Source organism: Syngnathus acus, chromosome 21 (genome assembly GCF_901709675.1).
Source record: "Syngnathus acus chromosome 21, fSynAcu1.2, whole genome shotgun sequence".
NCBI lineage: Eukaryota > Metazoa > Chordata > Actinopteri > Syngnathiformes > Syngnathidae > Syngnathus > Syngnathus acus.
The window spans coordinates 10110256-10132471 of record NC_051105.1 but is presented as its reverse complement, the minus strand read 5'-3'; the positions used below and the strand labels follow the sequence as shown (position 1 = coordinate 10132471).

General features: G+C 41.3%; 2 protein-coding genes across 2 annotated transcripts; both read right to left on the bottom strand.

The window, feature by feature from the left end:
- Positions 1-3509: 3509 nt before the first annotated feature.
- lnpa (limb and neural patterns a) lies at positions 3510-9304 on the bottom strand. Its single transcript, XM_037240480.1, has 13 exons — positions 9041-9304; positions 8484-8569; positions 8365-8406; positions 7394-7581; positions 7254-7312; positions 7131-7171; positions 6497-6580; positions 6348-6399; positions 6054-6263; positions 5009-5114; positions 4807-4877; positions 4367-4522; positions 3510-4226 (listed from the first exon to the last, which is right to left on the bottom strand). Exons 2-13 carry the CDS (start codon positions 8508-8510, stop codon positions 4087-4089), a joined length of 1176 nt encoding a protein of 391 aa, XP_037096375.1. The 5' UTR covers positions 8511-8569; positions 9041-9304; the 3' UTR covers positions 3510-4086.
- Positions 9305-14751: 5447 nt separating this feature from the next.
- Positions 14752-16960, bottom strand: evx2 (even-skipped homeobox 2). The gene is made up of 3 exons (XM_037240470.1): positions 16399-16960; positions 16046-16281; positions 14752-15396 (listed from the first exon to the last, which is right to left on the bottom strand). The coding sequence occupies exons 1-3, from the start codon at positions 16790-16792 to the stop codon at positions 14776-14778; spliced, it is 1251 nt and encodes a 416-aa protein (XP_037096365.1). The 5' UTR covers positions 16793-16960; the 3' UTR covers positions 14752-14775.
- Between the last annotated feature and the right edge of the window lie 5256 nt (positions 16961-22216).

Below are 22216 nucleotides of genomic sequence, written 5' to 3'. Positions count from 1 at the left end.
AACTGCCATCACACTTGACTGAGCTTATGGCCCGCTCGTCCCGTGGCCTCTAGAAGATAGAGCAGTTAATGTTGCCTTTTATTTTAGAGGATATGTCACTTGTATGCCAGATTTATACCATGATACAGCAATTTTGTACAAACAGATGGATAATGGTGTCACTGACGGAAAAAAAAATCTCTCTCTCTCTCTCTCTCTATATATATATATATATATATACACCGGGAGTTTTTTATTTTTTTTACATTGAGTTTAGAACATATTGAGCAGCTCCCTCTGCCTTTTCTCTCTTTATCTCTTTAATCTCACCCATATTAGATTTGATTATTTTTGTTTGAGAGAGCAAAATGTGCTTGTAATGGCTCCCTAATAGCAAATGGCGGGGATACAAATCCAGGAAAGGCTGTTGTGCGGCGCTTCCATGAGCACCGCTGATTTATCGAGGTCTTTATGACAGAAAGGAAAATGATGTGCTGCAGGTATAAATCAGGTGAGGAGTAGGAAATTGAACTTAGATATCATCTTGTCAGATGCTTAATGCTCTTCCTCCTGTCACATTCGATAGGACCAATTTGGAGAATCCTGCAGAGGTAAAAAGAAGACAATTAACGATGACAGAGTGGTAATAGATGGAGCCATAAAATGAACCTGCTGCCTGCGGGATGCTTTGTATGATTTCCACATGAGCACCGGATCGCAACTCTTCTCTTCCTTATCCCGCTTGCTTGTGCAACTCTACACAGGACGCGGAACCGGAATGGGGAAGCTCGACTTGTGTCTTCTGCCAGCCAATCAATGGAGGCGGCTAATAATAATAATAATAATAATAATAATAATAATGACAAAGCTTAAGTAGAATGACAGAAATTAATTTTACTTTTGCATTCACTAAGCCAAATCTGGACAACTAACAAATCAGGCATTTCTAAAATATGGCCTGGGGGCCATTCGTGGCCCACCTTCCATTCCTTTTAGCGGCCCACTCACATTTGTCTCGGTCGCCATCACTATTTTGATTTTTTTCTAAACAAAATAAAAATGCTTAGCAGAGTAGTTGCCCATATTTTATGAATTAAAAGTGAAACAAATATTTTTTTTCTTTATGCAGTCTATGAAGAAAAAATGTGGACACTTCGTAACACCAAGCCTAAACTCCAAAATGAATCGAAACAATGTTGCTTTTACAAATCTCTAAAATGTGAACACACTCGAACAACTCATTTCAGGCAGCAACGCGTCGAGATTAGTTTGCGAAACGAGAGCATCCTCGCAGTTCAGTACATAATTACAATGCGGTGACATATTGTTTACAGTAATAATTGTCAAACAGAGACGTCATCGCTCTTGCATCGTAATGACCTCGAGACAGGCCAGACAATAACAATGTGCTCTGATCCCTAAATGTCATTCTGCTATCTAAACACTGTTTCATCATGCGTTTGTTATTTGACCAATAGATTTTTTTTTCCAAACCAATCAAATCTGCGCATCAAACATTCAAATGGCTTGACTTTCTCGAGCTAATTTCTCGGAAGAGGCTGATGACCTTTCGCGTCTTTTTTTCCAGTGGCAATGGAGGAGCGAGCACCAGTCAGCACAATAATGGGCCCGGCTGCTCGGAACCATTACCCCTTCAGTGCTCATCAAGGCCAGCTCTTGTGTACTCTAATGTGATTTTAATGCCGCTCTCAAGGAGATGCTGCTCTTATTACGGTGTAATGATGCTGTTGTCGAGAGCCCGTCGTTACGTCTGATACCGTCGGCTCGCTAACTGCGTCTGTGACACTCATCTCGGCATTTAGCAACACCGCCTCCATCATGGCTTTTGTTGTTTGCTACTTAATGATTGGGAGAATCAAGGCAAATCTTTAAAAGGCTCCTTTGCTTGATATGATTTTTTTTTTTGTATTCAGTACAGTAGATAGAGCATAACGATAAAGGTCTCTGCTGAGATGAGGGGGGAATTTTTGAAGCGCTCTCACTCGGGGGCAGCAAATGGAAAAGTGACAAGCTTGGTGCACTTGTCTGTTTTACTTATTCGAGGGGCCTCTGTTTCATATTCCACTTCACACGGCAGGCTTATTTTCCTCCGGGGTTCAGGAGGGCACGCTCTTTCATTTCTTCAGAAAATTGTTTCGCAGGATTTCAATCTTTGGCTGCAACTTATGACAGAACACAATATCAAGAACGCTTATGTTTCTTATCTGCCATTTTTTCTGGGTATAAATAAAAGATAAGTATAAATTTGACTCAAGTGGCCTCGATGGCGCGTGTGAGAGATGGGAATGAAATGGAACTATGAACCTTGGGACAGTTCCACTGCGGCTTTTCATTGCTTGTACAAAATTACCTCGGCACCGGGGCTTCGTATTTCATCAGTCATTTGATTCCAGTGTGAGAATGTTCGCGTTGACGTGACAGAAATGTTGATTCAAGAAGTTTTGAGTGCATCTTTTTTTTAATCATCTCACAATCACAGATGATTTGAATATCCTTCATTTCTAATGACTTCATGTCCAGAGCATTACGACCACCTATGATCCAACACAAGAGCTGTATCAAATATTCTGCCTCTACAAAGATTCTAAATGTTTTTAAGTAGTTTTAAATATATATTTCGCCTCATTATGCGCATGATGACATTTTTGTAATATTGTTTTTAGTTGAAAACTGATTTTTGGATTGAGGCACGAACATCTTCACCCTAAGACAAATGTAACACCAAGTCCAAAACAGACAATAATTTCGGTCACTGTCACAGAGCACTAAAGAAGACACGCATGCACATGTGCAGCCTGCGCATGGCGGAACAAGCTCCCAGTGGTGTGAAAACATCCAAACATTGTCCTATTGATGTCCCATTTTTTTCACCCCCGTTCAACTCTTGTCAGAGGTCAACCCCAAACAGCATGCGGTGGAATCAGGCGTTACTGTGGATGTCACATTGATGCATTACAAGGCCCCGGAGGTCACGTCTCTGTAAACATACATTATCAAAACCCATAGAAGATGCGGCGCGTTGACCTCTCCCGTAGTTTACAGTGCGTGTTGAGGGAAAGCGGGTCAGGCGGTGGCAGCAGAGCAACTTTGGAGCTGCAATGACTTTCTGGTTGCAAATGAAGAGGGTCAAGCAATCAAGAGTGGTCGGGCTCCATGTCAATGCTATTATGCTACGCTGTCTGAAATGATCAATGAGCAAAAATAAAATGATCACAAGATAAAATTGGCCAGCTAATGAAAATGGACTGTTTAAACATTGGCGGTGGGGAACCTAAACAGGTCGGCAATTTGTAACGCCTGACACACATGCGGAATACACAAGAGTTGATGTGATCACGGCCATTTAATCTTTCTCGGAGCCAAAAAGTCTTGGTAGCAAGAAGCGCCTCAATATGGTAAACTATGACGAGTTCCACAACTAAATGACTCGGTAATCTGTGAGATTGTTGGTTTTTTTCCACATGGGCCTTTGTTAGAATGCATTTTGAGAAGAATGCTTAAAACCTCCACATGTTCTCAAAAATTTATTTTCATATTATTTACACTTAAACTGACACATTCACAGCAAACACACATCCATTCACTTGAGTGAAAACATTTAAAGAGATTGTCAAAATGTAAATAGGTTACATCACAAAATACACAAGAGGAAGCCATTTAAAATGTAAAAGGCACGTCCAGCGGGTGCGCAGTACCAACGATAGTCTCCCTTCCCTCTTTGTGGAAATAAATACATATTGCTAGTGCTTTCTATTGTACCGTCGCGTGTAAACATGTTGGTTGCACCACTTTGCTACAAAGTCAACATGGCTAAGGCACAGCAGTAAATAGACTTTATAAATAAAAATGCATTCCAGAAACTGTTTTCTATTAAGACATGACATCAATGACAGAGGTAAACATGTATAAATCCAGCTTGACAAAACTACAGAGGATCCGACAACTGCTTGGTGAGGAGTTTCCTACCACACGCGCTACGATAAAAAGGCTCGCCAAAGCAAAAGGCCGAATACAGTCAAACCCGACGGGTACGACAGCCTTTCCTCGGTTTCGACAAAGTTCCAGATGATGTGAAATGCGCTTTCTTTACTCCACATCCATGGCAGACAAATCCTGCTCTCCATCTGATTTCTCAGAGGGCTCCTCTTGTGACTTGGGAGTGCTTTCGGGCTCTGACTCAGGACTGGACCCCGGCGGGGTCGGGGGGGTTGCATGTTGTATGTCCCCTGCTCATGAAACATTTGCAGAAAAAGTATCTTTTAGAATTTATCCATTGTGGCAAATTCGTATTATGATATTACAATGTCTGAATTTAATTGTTTTACCCGTGATTTTGGTTTGAGTCATATGTGCATTGCATCGTTACCTTTAAGAGGTTGTGGGGAGTCTTCATCGGCAGTGGATGATGAGGAGGGTGCCTCCGAAGACATCTTGAGCTCACCAGTGACCTCGGGAAGTCTGGGTGCTTGAGGTCTGCTCTTCCTTGCAGGGTTGAGGAAATAACAATATGCGCATCGGAAGGCTGAGACAAATAAAACAACACGTGAATGTCATCTCACAAACAGACAGATACATGAATATGAGCCAATTTAGTGGGGTTTTTTTTTTAAAGGCCTGAGATGCATAAACGCACAAGATTGATGCGCAGCGTTGGTTTGCATATTCAATCTTGGTGCGAATTTGCTCGCAGGGGTCGGCGGTGGTGGAAGCGTTTAAAAGCCGCATGATATACTGCGCTGCCAAGTTCTAGAGGGCAAATGGAGGCACAACATTTGAGGGGGAGACTGACGAAGAGCTCAGGCTTACCGACGTATTCAAATTCCTCTTTTAACGCCATGCCATTGTGGGACACACACTGCTGGCATATCAGAGCGAATCTGAGGGAGGAATAGAAGAAATAAAGAAAAAGTCAGTAATAGAAAACAGTCCAAAAAATAGTTTATAAATAACACAAGAAAAAAATAATAACGTATGTAATGCCAACATATACAACATTTATGACATTTACCTGTTTTGTGGGCCATCTCCAACAAGGTACTCCAGGACTCTGTCCATAGCCCCCCTGTTTCTTGGTAGTACTGGTCTGGCCAGGGGCGGGCCCGGCGGGTGCATCCCTTTACAAACAAACCATTTATGCCATCACGGACATCAAACGTGAGCTTCGGAAAAGAAGACGAAACATTTTGCAAAACTCCTTGCCGTTAATGACTCGCATCTCCCTCGCAACGCACGTCCGGATCGCCCACGGCGTCGGAGAGTAGTAATTAATATAATCTAACATCAAGAGCAATCATAGGAAGATGACTGGTCATTTCGGTGAGACTTGGCAGCATCTCAGTACCCCGCTGCTTATTAATTCGTCGACATATGGAAACTCTGCGGCGACTCTGTGTATCAAATTGCTTTTCACTTTCAATTTTCGGCAGAAGCAGGTGATAGCGAGTGGTGTAAAGCGTTTGTGAGGTTGTTGCCGATGCCAAAGGCAATTTTGCCAAGAAGACATTTAACTGAGATTCCGTCGCCATTGCCCAGAGAACAAACGGCGCTCCGGCTAATTAATCATAGTTAATGTAATCCTGCTTCGTGCATTGCTCACAGTTGGCATTCCACATGGCAATTACGGCTCGCGGCTCCCTCTAGGAGCACATTTCCTTTACTGTTTGCACCCATTTGCTTCTTCCATTGAGTGTTTATAGGCCAGAAATAATTTATATTGAATAGTCAGCGCCTCTATACGGGATACACAGATGTCTCCTGCACAGGACAACTGTTCTATAGAAAGTTTTATTTTTGTTTAATCTTTAAAAAAGAAAAAAAAAAAAAAAAAAAAAAAAAGCAGCCAACTAATGAGCCACCACTTTCTACACACAAAAGCACTTTTTAAAATTTCAGTTTGTATGAGAAATGTTTACTCTGAGTAATGATTTAAGACAGTAAGATATGGAACCTGAGCAACTGGGGAGTGAGAACCAGGAAGAGTAAATCGGGCTTTAATCGACCACATTATGATGTGGTTTCCATCCCCCCCTCCCTCACCCATGGAGGTAACTCACCAAATCCTGGAGCAGGTGTTCCAGGGGTCATGGTCTTTCTCATCAAGCTCTCCTGAGCAGCCGCGGCCGACAGGAACCTCTCTGGGGGTCCTCCCGGAGCCGAGTGGGACGATCGTCCAGGCCCGCTGGAAAGAGGTGGGCGGCCCGCTACGCCGCTGGCGGGATTGGCCGCCGCCGGGGTTTTTGGGATGACATTGCGCTGGCGGAGCTCTGACAAAAAGGAGAAGGTCTCTGAGGTTAAGCGAAGGAGAGAAGCGCAGCAGAGGAAAGTGAGTTGTTATTACTCGTTATTACCTTGGCCTGCTTTTGGCGTCATCTGGGGTCCGAGTGGAGTCGATTCAAGTTCCTTTGTAAAAAAGAAAAAAAAAACTGTCAGTTGGGCGCATGAAACAATTCGACCCCTATTAGGATTGACTTTGCTCAAAACAAAATAGTTTGCTCACAATTCTCCGCTTGGAATCGGGATCAAATCTTTCCAGAATCATCTTTGCATTCTTATATGTCTCTGTTTCCATAACTTCTGCAAGCTGAAATGAGAAGTGCACGGTGAAAAATGCTGTATACTCATTTAATGATCATCTAATATCTAATTATCTAGCTGTAATAAACTGCACCTACCGTGACATTAGAAGTGACGCAAAGCGCATATCTTCATTTACAGCAAATACCAAACATTTCTACATGTTTACACGTAATATGAAGAATAATTACATTCACTACTTCGATAATGGAGATGGTGAAAATCCATCAGCCCTAATTATTGAAAGTTATTAGACCCGACAGAGGATGACAAGTCATTTCTCAGATTTATTTCGTTGCGGCACCGCATGCTATTAATTACTGTGACATTAGCGGAGTAGTTTACTGGGTTAAGTCCAATGCAATGCCATCTGCACACAACCCTTGATTAACAAATACAAAGCACTGATAGGATCGATAAGAGTGATAATGAAAGGTTCCGACATGAGAAGTTGTTCAAGTCATTCAAAAGCGCTGCGATGTGAAATGCGCGTGTCTTTGAGAAGGTTAAAAAAAGACAATAAACAACAATATAGAGCAGCTCAATTGATAACTTACTATTTTCTTCTTTTGCACTTTAAGCGTCTCCAGTTTTTCATCTGAAAGAAAAAAAAAAGAGGAATCAATAGATCTAATTTCATGTAAAATGTACCAAGGAATAAAAAAAGAAAATTCTCATACTATTCTTTTCAAATCTTCGTGAGAATATTATTATCAGGAGTTTTCGAAGCAACCACACTCTGAAAAACAAATAGGAAGACGTTGATTGGCTTGGCGTCAGCGACATTTCATTCAAGGTTGATTGTGTGTACTATACTTACAATAAAGGAAAGATAACAAAGGGAAGAGCGAGAATAAAGCGCCCCATGAGCTGTTCTGGTAGGTACCAGCAGTACACCACTGCGCAGGTGATGAGGTAGAGAACCGCAGAGTACATAAGCAGTCGGCCAAGCCAGATCTTCAGCTGCCTTTGGTATTTTTCACCGTGCTCCTCATAAAGATGAATGTCCTGGAAGAAGACAATGCTGATTTTAAGTAAAAAAAATAATATATCGAAGAATATTTTTGGGATTAATTCTCATTGTCTTTATTTACCGAATAGTTTAAATGAGGTCATGGGTATTAATTTTATTGCCAAAGCCAAGCTGACTTATTCGACATTGTGTTATAAGACATCAACTGAAGCCAGCGTCTTTTATAGACCCACACGGTATTCCTTCGTGCACGCCTTTAAAGTTTCGGTTATCCAATCCACAAATAGCTAATGGCATAAATGTACTCCACTCTAACATGTGCGTCTGTCACTCTCGAACTAGCATATGACATCCTCCCAATCTGATGTTGTAACAGGACGAGAACGTTGTGTAACAATGGACCGCAAATTAAAAAACAACAACTAAATAATCTTTTTGCAGTAGGAGATAGGATGTTTTTCTAAGGAGATGTTTTGCTGCTACTTGACCTGAGCAATGTCAAGTGCTCCAAGGAGAGAGGGCTGAAAATAGCCTCCCAGCTTAACTGTAGTGGCGCACTAAAGCCCCGTCAGTCCTCAAACGAGGAAGTCTTTTCGATACACAAGGATTTATTCGGACTACATGTCTATTACTCATTTCAGCTTTCTTTTGACAGCACCTGAAGCTTTACAATTGTCATAAAAACTGTCACACCTGATCGCTTGCGTGGATCCCACTGAGCCAATTATACGATACACTGAATCTTAAAGTATATGTGGAAAATAAGTAATGCATTCTATACAATTAAAATGCATCGTGATGCTTTTTTTTAAGGATACCTTGTCTAGTCCCTCCAAAATCTCCACAGTGGAAGGTTTGGCCTGCAAGGGAGAATAAAATGAATTAATTTCAGTGGGTAAAATGAACTTAAAACATTCAGTTTGAAACAAAAACACACCCTCCACCGAGAGATGGCAGCCCCCATAGTGGTGAAAGGAGATTGGACCCTCTTTAGAAATGTTTTCACTGTTTGACGTCTTCCACCTGTGGAAAAAAAGCGGCAATGTTTCACTCAACAAGAAATGGGGAAGCTTAAAGCCAGTCACTCGAAATGAATAGCTTCGAACTCCTTAACGCCTGAAAATAGTCGAAAGGTACAACTTTCAACAGGAGCCCCCCTGGCTAGCGTCTTGCTAACGACGGCTAGCATAAAAAGTGCACATCGCGTGTGGCGTTTCACTTATTTTCCAAAGCAGGACATCAAGTACATTGCTCCTACGGTAAACCTCGAATAAGACGTCAGTTGTGCTCTTAAATAACTTTAATCCACTTTTCCAACAAGTGTTAGCTGCTCGAGCTAACTTTGGCTAGCGAGCGAGTCAATGCTAACATAACGTGTTTCGTTGATGCTACATCTTCCAAGCTATTCAACCGCCGGACACCTTGTAATGGGAGCAAACATGTAGCAGCCGAATTGAGGGATTAAAAAAAAAAAAAAAAAAAAAAAGTACATACCTTGCGTGGATCTGACTGGTTGGACTTTCCTGTGTCTTGTACTGACTCGACAGCTCTCCTGGTTTAGATGGTGTCAAACTTAGGGGGCGTGTCCCGTTTCAACACCCCAAAACATCGAACATTTGTTCTGTGATGGAGTTAGATCAACTAAACACAACCAGAAGCACTGACCTACATTTACAATCTTAACATTGTTGAGCAACTTTGTCCATTTTGCATAGCATGTCAAATCCATAAACAAATATTGAGCCCACTCAAGTTGTAGTATGGGGCATGTGTACCCACAACAAAGACATGTCTGCCGAGTGGCGATTGGTGATATTACAACTTAAAGTAACAGTTAACCTTACATGTTCAAATCAAATTTTTAAAATGACAAACATGATCGGATTAAGGTATAGTATTTACAAGAAATGCTTTTTTGAAACATTTCGTTTCAATTCAATAGTTTGTGCAACGTTTTGCATGGCACTGTGATAAATCTGTTGTTTGAGTTCTTCATTATTCTTTATTTGAATATACTGTATATTCAGTATGTCAGTGTGTATTAAGAATACACCACATCTGTTACAGTTAATGACACACTATGTCGCTTTTTTTTTTTTTGCTTCAAAGATGTCGGCAGTTCCATAAGAAATTGCCTGTTCATGTCTTTTCAAATCGCCAAGCATAACACTACATAATTTATATGTACCAAAAAAAAAAGAAAATCTAAAGCATATAGACCTCATCTCAGGAATATTAATTTGTTGCACCACCATAACCATATGCACAGCAAAGAAACTCTGGAAGAATTAATCGTTAACCCAATAAAAGCAATTTCCAAAGATAATTGAGAACACGTTTCGATACATATGCATGAAAAAATCCCGTGCGCAACACGCTCGCAGCCTCCAGTAATTGATTGAGGGGATGACCCGTTATATTAAATGTTATTTGAGAACCATCAAAAGGCACAAAATTGCAATTTGCCCAGCTTGTATCAGAATTAAAAGCCCATTCATCATGATTATGACTTGATAAGCTAATTTAACCGTTTCGCTCCGTCTTAATGAGCTATAGTTGAATTAATGCCATGTAATATATGAAGGTAACATTTGAACAGAAGCAATGATTTGAGACAAACAGAGCAGAAACTACTTTAGGAGCGTAATGGCGGCATAAATCTCATTAAGCTCTCGTCTTCCGCTCACGTTTGGGGAACATTTGAAAGCATTAAATGAGATCTTATAGGTGTTGGAAGCTACCTGATCGTCTGAGGCTGTAACAGCTGCGCCGTGTGATGCAAATATTGCACCAAATGAGAGGAAAATACGATCGGCTTTACTTGGCTTTGGATGGAATAATAAGGAAGAAGACAACTAAATTGGTCCTCATTTACCATCTGTATTTATGAACTCATTTGTTTTGAAGTCTCTTTAACAGCATTTTGAAGAATAATCTACTGATGTGTGTTTTCTTAACAGCAAAAGATCGGCTTAAAGCCACTTTCACACTTAGTGACGTTGTGATCTATTTTCTCTTAACCCTGCTGAAGAAAAAACAGTCTTAAACTTTACACGTGGATAAAGGTACAAACAATTCTGCAGTTGAAGAACTTTTCACAGGCCAAAATACACGTTTCTTAAGACAGAATAGAGTGAATCAAAAACATGAATACACGGCGCTATTGTCTCTAGCCTGTCTATGGTGTTTTGCATTGTGTGCTAGCATTAAGCTATAGAGCTATTTTTTCTACAGCAAAGTTTGAAAGTTTGGTTTGATGGGAAACTTCAATTAGGGGTGGCAATAAAAACATCGTAGTCGGTTTTGTTTTTTGTTTTTTTAAATATATGTATATAATTCTGGTCTATCTGCCAAACCTCTGCTTTTGGAAGCGAGCTGAGTTGTGCAAGGTACGCGCTTAAAACTGCAGCGTTGGAATTTTTGGGGCCGGGGTCTCAAAAATTGCACTGACCTGCTACTACTGTTTTGGTTTGGTTGTGTTTTGGCTTTGTTTTGGAATTTTAAGCGTGTATCCAGTGGATGAGTTTGGAAACAAGCCAACACATTTTTTAGTGCATAATTAATGAAGAAAATATGATCTAGTGGGGCACTGCCCCTCCTGTCCCCCATACAGCCACTATGTGGCATGCCGACTTCCACAGGTGTCAACTTCCATTTCCGAAAAAGGAACCACAGTCATATTTAATTTTTGGCCACAATAACACTTGCTCATGTTGCGGTTCCACCTTCAACGCGTTTTGGCCCCGCTTGCTCCCTGTAGTTTACCCTCCACTCCATACCCCCCTCCCTCTTTTTTTTTTTTTGTCCTCCCGCAGCAGCTGTCACCCCGCATTACTCGCAGTCAGCTAAATGAAACATTATTCTAAACATATGCATCGTAATCAGTCCGGTCACACTTACAAGAACACGCGTTAATAAGGCAATCAATCACAGTGGAACAAGCGAGTTGTGCAGTAACAGCTCATAAACAGTGTGTAATGAAGAATTGGAGGTGAGCGTGACACGGCGCTGATCAGATAATCAATGTCAAAGACACGATGAATGTCAGTAAACGCACTTTTCATGTGCTTTCTATAAAATCCCCTCAATTTACAACAAGCCGTTCAATTACCCTGAAAATACAGGCAATTACGTGGCGGCCTGATTGGACAGTAGGGGCCGCATCATCGATCCTCGCCTCTCTATATCTCGGCTGTGTGGACATTTAATTTGGGTTTTCTATTAGCACCCAAATAAAGCCGAATATAGCAGAATATTAAACAAGCAAGAGATTTATCCCCGTGGCAAAAAAAACATTCAGTGAAGGTGACAGGCACTCCACGTTGTTATGACGCCCCCCCCCCCCCCCCCCACTTCTCGGTGGATGCAGAACTAATGGCGTTATTGTGGCCAGTGTTGCCCCCCTCTCCAATCTATCATAATGCAAGGCTCGCTTTAAAGCGCCAGGAAACACGGCGATACATCACGCCCATGTTCGCAGCCCCCTAATCTTGCTTCTTTAATGGCCACGTTTGAAAAAAAAATATATTTTTCAAATCCCCGGGGGCCATTCTGGTGCATGTTGTGCGTATATTTGAACCCAGTGCAATTAACGACAGGATCAGCCAGTTTCATTTAGAGGTAATGTACGAATAATGGTAAATGATAGTGCTGGAGTGACCTCTCATAGAAGCCCCCCCCCCAAGCCCCCCAACATTTGCATGCATTTTTAATTAACAGCGCGATGGAACTGTGTCACAACATGCAAACACACCGAGAGCTGTAAATAAAATATTTTATGCAGTCTATCGTAAAGACGTGGAAGTGTGTCAACATTTTCTATTTATTTTTCCCCCAAGAACAAACACGATCAATAAATAACAGGATTTACATTTCATATTGCACTTTTTTTTTTCCAAGTTAAAATATTTAAATCCATACAGTCAGTTATTTTAAATACAATGATAGTTAGACCCCAGAAAGTAAAAAGGTCGATATTATAGTCAGTGCTCGTTTACCAATCCTTGACTGGACTGTGAAAGTAAAAAATATAATACAAATAAAAATAACAAATTATCGAGTCTTTTTGTAATTTTGCACAAAAATGCTGATTTTCGGGGACAATTGGTGTGGTTGGCTCACATCCAGTGTTTTCAACATTAACAACATTCAGAAAGTCACACATAAAAAAACAAAAAACATCCACATTAAGGAAGCATTTCTCTTCCTCAATAACTTAACCATTCGCAAAATAGTCCATAATTTACAATTCACATGTTTTCAAATCAATAAATCGATGATGTCCCACATATAGGAACGAAGATGAATTTGTCGCAATTGTGTGAGTGTGCTGAGGATCTCCCCGATATGAAAAAGTGTGTTTGATGCCTCGTCTGTAAATAAACAATGAATCGTTTGGTTTCCATTTTTGCAAAAACAACCGTGGGGCTTCCTTTCTGCTTGTATTTTGGCCATCATATTTGCAAGCCTTCATCGGTGACTTATTAACCATATATACAGAGTTTCCTTTGTCTTCGCCTTGGCTCTTTTGTATGTCTAATGACTTCCCTGCGCGGGTTGTTAGGACTTGACAGCGGGTCTCCAAACGAGCCCGTTGCCTCGCAGCCGCCTATTCAAAAAGAAGCTCCCATCTAGGGTGCATGATTGGCAATTTTTGTCATCATGCTCGCATTATTAAGAGAGGAATTGACAAGAAAGAGGCGATGCAAAATGACGCGCCTGCCTGCAAGCTGATTAGGAGGGTCCCCGCAGAGCAGAGGTGCCGCTGCTGCCGCTGCTGCAAACATGCTGCCTGCTGCCAAACATCGCCGCCTACCCGCGTCCGCCTTTTGTGTAGTCGAGAAAGATGTTTTGGACAGTTATGGAAAATGCAGAATTGTCGAAGTATTGCAAAAACAGCATCACGGTTCCGATGCAACTGGTGAGTTGGCAAATAGGTTGGATCGATATAAAATAATATCGGACTGTGAATGAAGTCTCTAAATGAAAAGGCTTGACAGTTGATGGCTTATAGACATTTGTCTTTTTTTTTTCAACGTAAAATAAACAACAGCCGTAGTTGACCATAAAATGTGCGTGTTAATTTGCAGTTTGTACCATTTTGGGGAATTTTATAAATGCAAAAAGGGGTCAAAAACGATTGTAACGAAAGACACAAAAATATGTGTTTTTTGAATTTGAATTTTAAAATATATTGGCCCTAAAATACAAGGTGGCTCAAATTTAATGACATTAAGAGATTAATACAAAAATGGTCTTAAACATATATTAAATCATTACCCAAAATGGACTTTAAATTTTGCAAAGTTAAATCTTACTAAATGGCCAAAAAGTGTCACATAATGCAAAGAGACAGGAACATTTAGAAAACTGCATCGAAATGTATTTAATACAACGATTGAGTCTTAGTATTATTTTCTGATTGGTCGAAATTTTGAAATAAAATCTAACATTGTGTAAAAATGACTCTTAACTGGGGGATGTTGTCACCTGCAAGAATGACTGACACCATCTATTGGGGGCTTTTTAGGTGTGACAAAAAAATAGTGGCAAGCTATTATTTTTTTCTTAAGGTTTGATCCCGGAAGTGTCTTTAAATGACTGCGATTGGTCCGTTATAAAATGCTTTGGAACAACTTCTACACTTGATCAGACTCAAAAAATTAGATGAAATGAAAAAAAATGAGCCTGTGTGACTTAAGCTGGGCAAAGAATCAAATATCGGTTTCGACTGAGGAAATGTAGATTTTGAAAACTATTCAGAGTTTAGACTGTGTGTCTTTTTTAAGGTTTGCATCTTAAAATCATTGTTAATTGGCTGAAATTGGTCCATTAGGGGAAAAAAGCTTTTTAACGACATGCAGGTTTAATAAATTAGACGTTCAGTGCAATGAATCTGTTGAATTTGAACTTAAAAATATTGGAAGGTTTTTTTTAAGAATTGTTGGGATCTAGACATTGGCTCTGCTTCAAATTTTAAAAATAGGGGGCATCACTTAATTGGTAATTTGTGGAGTTTTGGGGGAGTGGAAATTGTTCTGGGTTTTTTTACGTTTAGAAAGTGAATTTGCCATTATTGTAATTGCCTAACGTTGGTCGTTTAGCTTTTTAACGAGTTCCAGGAACGATCATCCGATTTTCAAAACAATCAAATAAACAGAAGGTGTCGATGTGTTGAAAATAAAGCTGCGGTGGGGTTGGGGGGGGGGGGCATTGAGGGCTGCTGACAGTTATCTGTTGAGTGACGTCTCTTCTCGTTGGTCCGGCGAGGGCACGGAGGTTTTGCTCAGCACAGCCGCCGAGTAGGGCAAAAATCCACTCTCGGACCTCTGTCCCGAGGCCGTGCACGTGAAATCGGCGCCGGCTCCGGCGGCCCTGGAGCCGAGCGCACCGGCCGCCTGGCTGCTGTGGCAGCTGAGACACGAGCAGGGCGCGCCGGCCGACGGAGCGCCGACAGCCGCCGCGGCAGCCGCTGCAGCTGCCGCCGCCGACGCGGCCGCCGAGCTGTTGAGGCCCGCCGGCGACTGGTAAAGTCCCGGGTGGCGGAAGCTGCACAGGAGCTCCGGCCGGGAGTAGGGATGCGAGAGGGCGCGGAAGGTGTCGAGGGGCCGGATGGAGGTGGCGAAGGGTGATGAAGCGGCGCTCGAGGCGGCTGCGGCCGCCGCTGCCGCCGTCACACCGACGTGCGGGTAGTAGTGCAGGGGCATGTGCGAGTGGAACGGGTAAGGGAGGCTCCCCGTGGCCGCTGCGTGGGTCATCATGTAGGTGTAGAAGCTGGGGTCCGCCGGGTGGGGCCACGACATGGCCAACCGTTGACGCTTATCCTTCATGCGGCGGTTCTGGAACCACACCTGCCACCAAGAACCACCAAATCTTAGGTTACTTCTCTTCACATTTTTTTTATAAACCATCGTGAATTGTCTATTTTTAAATAACACACCGCCCAGAAATTGTTTGTGTAAAAAATATGGACATGTTATTTTTAAATTCAGCAAGAAATGACAGTTTTTGCTAACTAAATAATAACAATGATAATAATAATAATAATAATAATAATAATATATTTCTTAATTTTGTTTATAAAATCATGATGAATCGACTATAAAGCATGCAAAAAGAATAATGGCAAAATGCAGGAATACAATGCGTGCAACAATTTTTTTTTATTTCATTCTATATTTGTCTATTAATGCAACCCTTAAAAATATCTTCAAGGAATACCACGCACTCTATACATTAATTTGTACATTGTTTTTGTGATAATGATTAATTGACATAAAAACTGCAACCAGGTAGATAACAATTACTTTTGACTTGGAAATTCATCTCGAATTTACTGTTCATGCAATAGGCCTTTTTCCAAAAGGAAAAACAAATTACTGCCTAAACGCGGGGATAGTCACAACGTATTTGGTGATTCATTAAAGTAAAAAAAAAATCAGCAAAGTCAACAGAAAAAAATAATTGCAGCAATTTCTTCATGCACGTGATTTGCTTTACCTTGATGGTGGTTTCAGGGAGATTGAGAGCGGCGGCCAGTTCGCATCTTCTCGGCCTAGAGACGTAATTTTCCCGGTAAAACTCCTTCTCCAGCCGGCCAATTTGCTCCCTGGTGAAGGCTGTGCGGTACCTCCTGACTTGATCAGCGTTAGAGTTGTTGGACGTCCCCGAGGAGTTTCCGTTTAAACCAGACAAGGAGCTCGAACTTGTGTTAGACGAGCCAGAATCGGAATAACCTGAAAAAAAAGAAGAAAATATTGATTTGCATGTTGGGCCAATTTCACAGCCTTATTGTTATCATTAAATGAAAACGTGACAATTTTCACACTCATTTTAAATTATTGTCTTCCTACCTTTGTTGTTTTCCTTATGCTGACTTGGCGAGCGATGCGTGGGGCAGCCCACTTCCACATCACTGTTGATGTCCGATTCCTGGGACACTTCCGAGTAAAGGCTCATCTTTTTCCGGCTCTCCGACGACGAAATGTCCGCCGAGGGACTGTGCTCGTTGCCCTGGTGTGACCCGAAGAGGCTGTCGATCTCGAACTTGCCTTTACTCGGCATGTCCACGAGGCTCCCGTGCAGGGACGCCGACGTGATTCTCGGGCTGAGGCGTCCTCCGTGCTGTGAGTTTTCCAGGGCCTCCAGCACGGAATTGCCGGCCGAATCGGCGAGCCTCTTGGCGGCCACCGGACTGTGCAGACCCCTCTCCATCAGTATCATCTCCTTTCTTATCCTCTCCATCATCAAAGCGTGTGGGGAGGAGGAGGAGGAGGAGAATGAGGAGGAGGGAGAAAAGTGGTCCTGCGTGGGGCTGGCTGCGGGAGCTCAATCCGCGTGCAAGTGTCTCTGCGATGTCTCTAAAGCTTTTTATAAGCAACACGCAATAAATGGAAGAAATGGAGGAGAGGGCGCTCAAAATGTTCCTGGCATCCTCCCCGTGGACGCCGACAATATGTCATTTATGCCCCCCCCCTAAAAAAATTTTTCTCTGTGCAGACTGACGCGGCTCCAATGATCATTTATTGTAACAGGTTTATAAGCAAATGAATAGGAGAGGGCTGTCAGTTGATGATGGAGGCGGCCTTCGGTCAGACGAATAATATCCAAGAGGAGAGCACGAGAGAAGAGGAGTGAGTGAGGAGGAGGAGTGAGGGCGCCCCTCACAGCTCTTTGGCCTCCCGGCTGCTCACACTGACAGTCTGATTAATAAAATGAGCGCTACAACATTTCCCCCCTTCATTTAGGAATATTATTATGCTTTGATTCTCTATTGTTTCCCTCCCCTCGCAGCTCCGTCGGCCCTCCCCTCCTCTTGCGAGCCTTTATTGCCCCCCCTAGTTTATTTAGCTTCATTTTTTGGGGCTGTGCCAGTTTCTTGCATCTAAGTTTTATGCTAATTTTGTTCCTGTAAATCGTCTTTTTTTAAGCCTTTTTAACGTCCTTACGTGTTATTGCACATTTTGACAACAAATGTGACAATCCTCGCAGCATTTTTTTTTAAATCTCATTTTACATAAACTGTAATTGAATATTTTAAATATCGCTGGTTCATCCTGCGGTCGCGTCTTGCAGTGTTTATACAGTAGTTGCCTTCTAAGGCATCGTAAAGAACTCTTGTTTCTCCCAAAGAATGTGAGGGAATCATTACAGTCGCCTCGGCGTGCTCTGGCGTCCCCTGCCGGATTTGAAACACCTTGTAAGCGTTTCAGATAAGCATATCATGGAGGGGAGGGGGTTCCGTGACAATGTTAAGTACAATTATCTTTCTAGTTCTTTGCAGCTGCTTTTGAATAATAAAAAAATAGGACTTTACCGTTGTTTCATAATAATGTGCAAAATATGTACATGTCTGATTTTTTAATTGAATCAATGTACAGAAAAGTATCTTAGCAGACATCAAAGCAAACTAAGAGTCCACACTTCTACTCAAATAATGTTTAAACTGTAGTTAACTATCTAAGAAAAGTATTGAGAAAGTGTTGAGTAACTTTTAAGCACCTAATAATGTGCATTTATGTTAATTTCGGTGTGAGCAGAGGAGGCGAGCAGAGCAAGATAGACTAGATGTGGACTTATTGCCATCTAGTGACCATTAAAAGAATTGCAAGCTTGAAACGCGTTGGAACGTGTTGGTCATCAAATTCATGAGTTAATATTTGCAAAAAAATAAAAAACTATGCATTATGTAACTTGTCTTCATTTGAAAATGTTGAAAGGAAATTGCACATCGTTATATTTTATTGTTTACATTTCACACAACTTTATTGGGATTGAGGTTTGCGTCATATAATAATAACATGAAGACTGTTTCGTTTCGTTTTTTAAGACACTGCGGGAGTAGGTCTTGATTTTTTTTTTCAAAACATTATTTACAATTGCTTTCTTGCAGGGCGTCTGTGGTCCTGATTGCTAGCGTTAGCTTGCCATCTAGTGTACATTTGTTGCAATTACAGTTACCATCCAATAAATACACCAGCAGCCTGAAGTGTTGTTTCAAAGAATTGTCCCAAGTTACAATTAGTAATCCCAAATGGAACATTGTTGTTGTTGTTGTTGTTGTTGTTTCAACTAAGAGTTAAAACATGCTCGACGGCGTGTTGAGTCTTACAAATATTCCACCACGCCCAAGTACATAATGTATGGAGAGAGCGACAGACAGACGGACGGACAGACGGGCAGACTGACAGACAGACAGACGGATAAACTTGTCGAGCTGCATAGCTGGATAGAAGAATAAACGGATAAATGGCCAGATATGGCCAGATAGAATGATGGATAGAATGATTTCACTTTGCCATGGCTATTATGCAGCTTTCTTCTGGATTGACTATTAAAAGTGTGAATTACTAGCACCTTTGATGGAATACAGTTCAGGGGATACTAAACTGTTATTAATTTAATATGCGCAGAAGCTACTTATGCACTGTGCGGAATACAAAAGAATAGCGGCGAGAGAATTGCAGATTGCCTATTGGTTGTAATAATCAAGTGCTGACAGGGCAGTATGGGAGCCAGTTAGTAATTTGTGCTAGCGGGAGCACAGAGAGGCTTCTTCTTTTTCTTCCTCTTTTTATTCATGCAGTTGCTCACTCACCAGAGTTGTGGACAATAATAATGTGTGCATGCACATAATCCATCCATCCATTTTCTGAACCGCTTAGTCCCCACGGGGGTCGCGGTCGTGCTGGAGCCTTTCCCAGCCGTCATTGGGCAGTAGGCGGGGGACACCCTGAACCGGTTGCCAGCCAATCGCAGGGCACACAGAGACAAACAACCATTTGCACTCGCACTCACACCTAGGGACAATTTGGAGTCTTCAATCGACCTACCAAGCATGTTTTTGGGACGTGGGAGGAAACCGAAGTGCCCGGAGAAAACCCACGCGGGCCCGGGGAGAACATGCAAACTCCGCACAGGGAGGGCCGGAGGTGGAATCGAACCCGCACCCTCCTAACTGTGAGGCGGACGCGCTACCCAGTGCGTCACCGAGCCGCCTGCATGCACATAATATGTACTACTACTACTAATAATAATATATATATATATGACCAAGGTAATTGGGTCAATTATTTCACCCAAACTGGGATGTTTTTAACCCAACATTTTTAAGGATTTATGAAACGGTTTTTGTTCGTCTTACTTTGGCTTAGCTGAATCCCTGATTTAAAAAGCTAAAACATTCTACTAGTTGGGATCATTCAATGGCCATTATAACATTATCACAACTCATTTTTAAGACACCGCAGAAGGGACTAATAATTATTCAAGAGGTATTTTGAACTATTTAGACTAAAAAAAATAAAAGAAAAATAGTTTTACATTAATAGCGCATTTGGTTGCAGTTTTGCACCCATTAGTGCTTCCACCAATAGCGCCAGTGCGAACAAAATGGTTCCTGCATTAATTCTAAACTATCTGAAGAATACTATTGCGTTTCTCATGAACGACAAACGAAAGAACGTCGATGTGCAGAGGTGTGCCACAGTGTAGTAGCGGGATTTTAGATTGTTTTCTTTCTATGATAACTATTTATCCTTTAACACAATCAAATTGAATCAGGACGATGTGATTCAAAACAATTCAATAGCTTTATTGAAAAAAAAAAAAGCTTTGTAAAACTCAATCTATGAGCTAGAATAAAGCCAAAAAGGGTAAATATATTATTTAGTGTTATCTTGCTTTAAATAAAACTAATATTTTGTAGAACAGGCCGGAGCAAGAAAATAAAATACAATTACGCAATTAGATTGTGGTCCACTGCTATATTCGTACAAATATGTGTTTAAGGAATGTAGATCGTAATATCTTTAATCGTAACGGGACGCCTTGAAAGGAAAATAATCAGAATGATATCAAGTAACGCAGCTCTTTGTTCTGCAACAAAATGTCCGGAGTCGTTAGCTTACCGTATTTGGCTGTACGTATATGGTCATACTGTCACAATATCACGTGCTTGCTTAAAAAAAAAAAGTTTCGCTTCTTTGTTTATATCTTCCCAGTAATTCAGGTCAATGTAATCCTCAAAGGAATAATCGGGACAATTCTGATCTTCATGTATTGTTGATTTTTTTTGTATGCGTGTTTTTCCCCCCATTTCGTTTATCAAAAAACGTAAAAAAATAAACACTTGGGGAAGTTTTGACTGAAGATAAGTGAAGCTACCATTCTAACTATTTGCTCGATTTTGAACGAATAAGGAGTGCGCGCATGTGTGTATAGATTTTTAACAATACTTTGGACTTTACAGTCTGTTGACAGCGTGAATCTCATTTAAATGCGTCACCCTTGTAAGGTTAGCCCTTTAAACAAGCCTCAAGTTGGCATTTGTAAACATTTGCAGCCCCCCCACACACACAAGTCTGTAAAAACTCTCTGTAAACCCTTACAATCATATTAAACCCATACAAAAGTTAGTTATGAGGAGGCTAATGTCATTGTTCCATACACAGCAAAAGATTATTTGACAACGATTGGCGCCAACGGGGACACTTGAAGAGTCTGCCACTTTGAGTATGTGTGTGTGTGCGTGTGCGTGTGTGTTGTAGACAGACGTGCAGAGCAGCAGAGAACTTGAACGAGAGAAGCAGCATGCATGCAGCACAGGCGGCAAGTTTATTACCAAGGACAATAGTGCAGGGGAGAGTTCCCTTGGCAGGAAACGACATTGCAGCGAAGCGCTTCACACAAAGAGCCGTAAAACAACACAACACTTCTTTACGTGTTTTCCAGCAAATTTACCTTCATTTAAAAAGACCTTTCCTTAATCCAAACTGTTTTTTTCTTCCGTTTGATTGTGAATTCCCCTGATGCTAAAACATCAAATAACATATTTCTTTTCAAGAAGAGTATTTTTGTCGTGTAATGTTTAAGCCTGTCCAGGGTCGCACGAGACGTTAATTTATTCTCATTGAAAAACAACGTGTGCATCTGTTTTTCTTATTGACCTCCCCCACCCCCCCTCTGCATTTCTTGGCCCTATCAAGACTTTTATGCCTTTAACCGGAATGTTGATTGAAAAAGACTAATTTAGCTTCGCATATTGGTGATTTTAAAAAAAATGAATAGGCTGATTATGTAGTTGTTTGCTTTGTTTACAAGTATTTCCCCTTGTTTTGTGACTGCAACACTCCGCATGCGCGTCTTGTTTTGTATTCTCGATTTGCACAAACAAGCATAGAGTTACACACATTTTTCTTGACTTTATTTCAAATAGGACAAGAACAATCAAGTCCAGTGTGTCCGGAGCAAATTACGCAACGTTCCTGGTTTACAGTGAAGCAAAGCAACACATTTTCTGCGCTAAATTCTTCATTTATTCTGGTTGTGCGTCATGCAAGCATCGAAATGGTGCGTGACAAGCGAAAGGCTGGAAGCGGAGTATTGCTGCAGAATAACTTCATTGTTGGGGACTCAGGGTGCACAACTACAGAGATGAAAATCATGATAAGAATAGGCAGAAACTGTCTTAAGATGGCACAAACCATATTTTATAATGAGGTCGACACTCTAAATTAATAAAAAGACAACAACATTACTGGTGTGTTCCAATTGCTCGGACGTTTTGGATTTAGTTTGAATTATTTTAGATCCAATCACTGGACAAAATGCGTATGTATTAGTTTTCAATGTGCCTTTTTAACTGAACCTAAGTATTGTAGATGTCGTTTT

Excerpts from the sequence above, each read along its gene's own strand:
- lnpa (XM_037240480.1), bottom strand. The coding sequence starts at position 8,510 with ATGGGGGCTGCCATCTCTCGGTGGAGG. Across the intron at positions 8,407-8,483 it reads CTGCCATCTCTCGGTGGAGG|GCCAAACCTTCCACTGTGGA; the intron begins GTGTGTTTTTGT and ends TCTCCCTTGCAG. Across the intron at positions 6,581-7,130 it reads AAGTGCAAAAGAAGAAAATA|CTTGCAGAAGTTATGGAAAC; the intron begins GTAAGTTATCAA and ends TTCTCATTTCAG.
- evx2 (XM_037240470.1), bottom strand. The coding sequence starts at position 16,792 with ATGATGGAGAGGATAAGAAAGGAGATGATACTGATGGAGAGGGGTCTG. Across the intron at positions 16,282-16,398 it reads GCATAAGGAAAACAACAAAG|GTTATTCCGATTCTGGCTCG; the intron begins GTAGGAAGACAA and ends CTTTTTTTTCAG. Across the intron at positions 15,397-16,045 it reads TCCCTGAAACCACCATCAAG|GTGTGGTTCCAGAACCGCCG; the intron begins GTAAAGCAAATC and ends TCTTGGTGGCAG.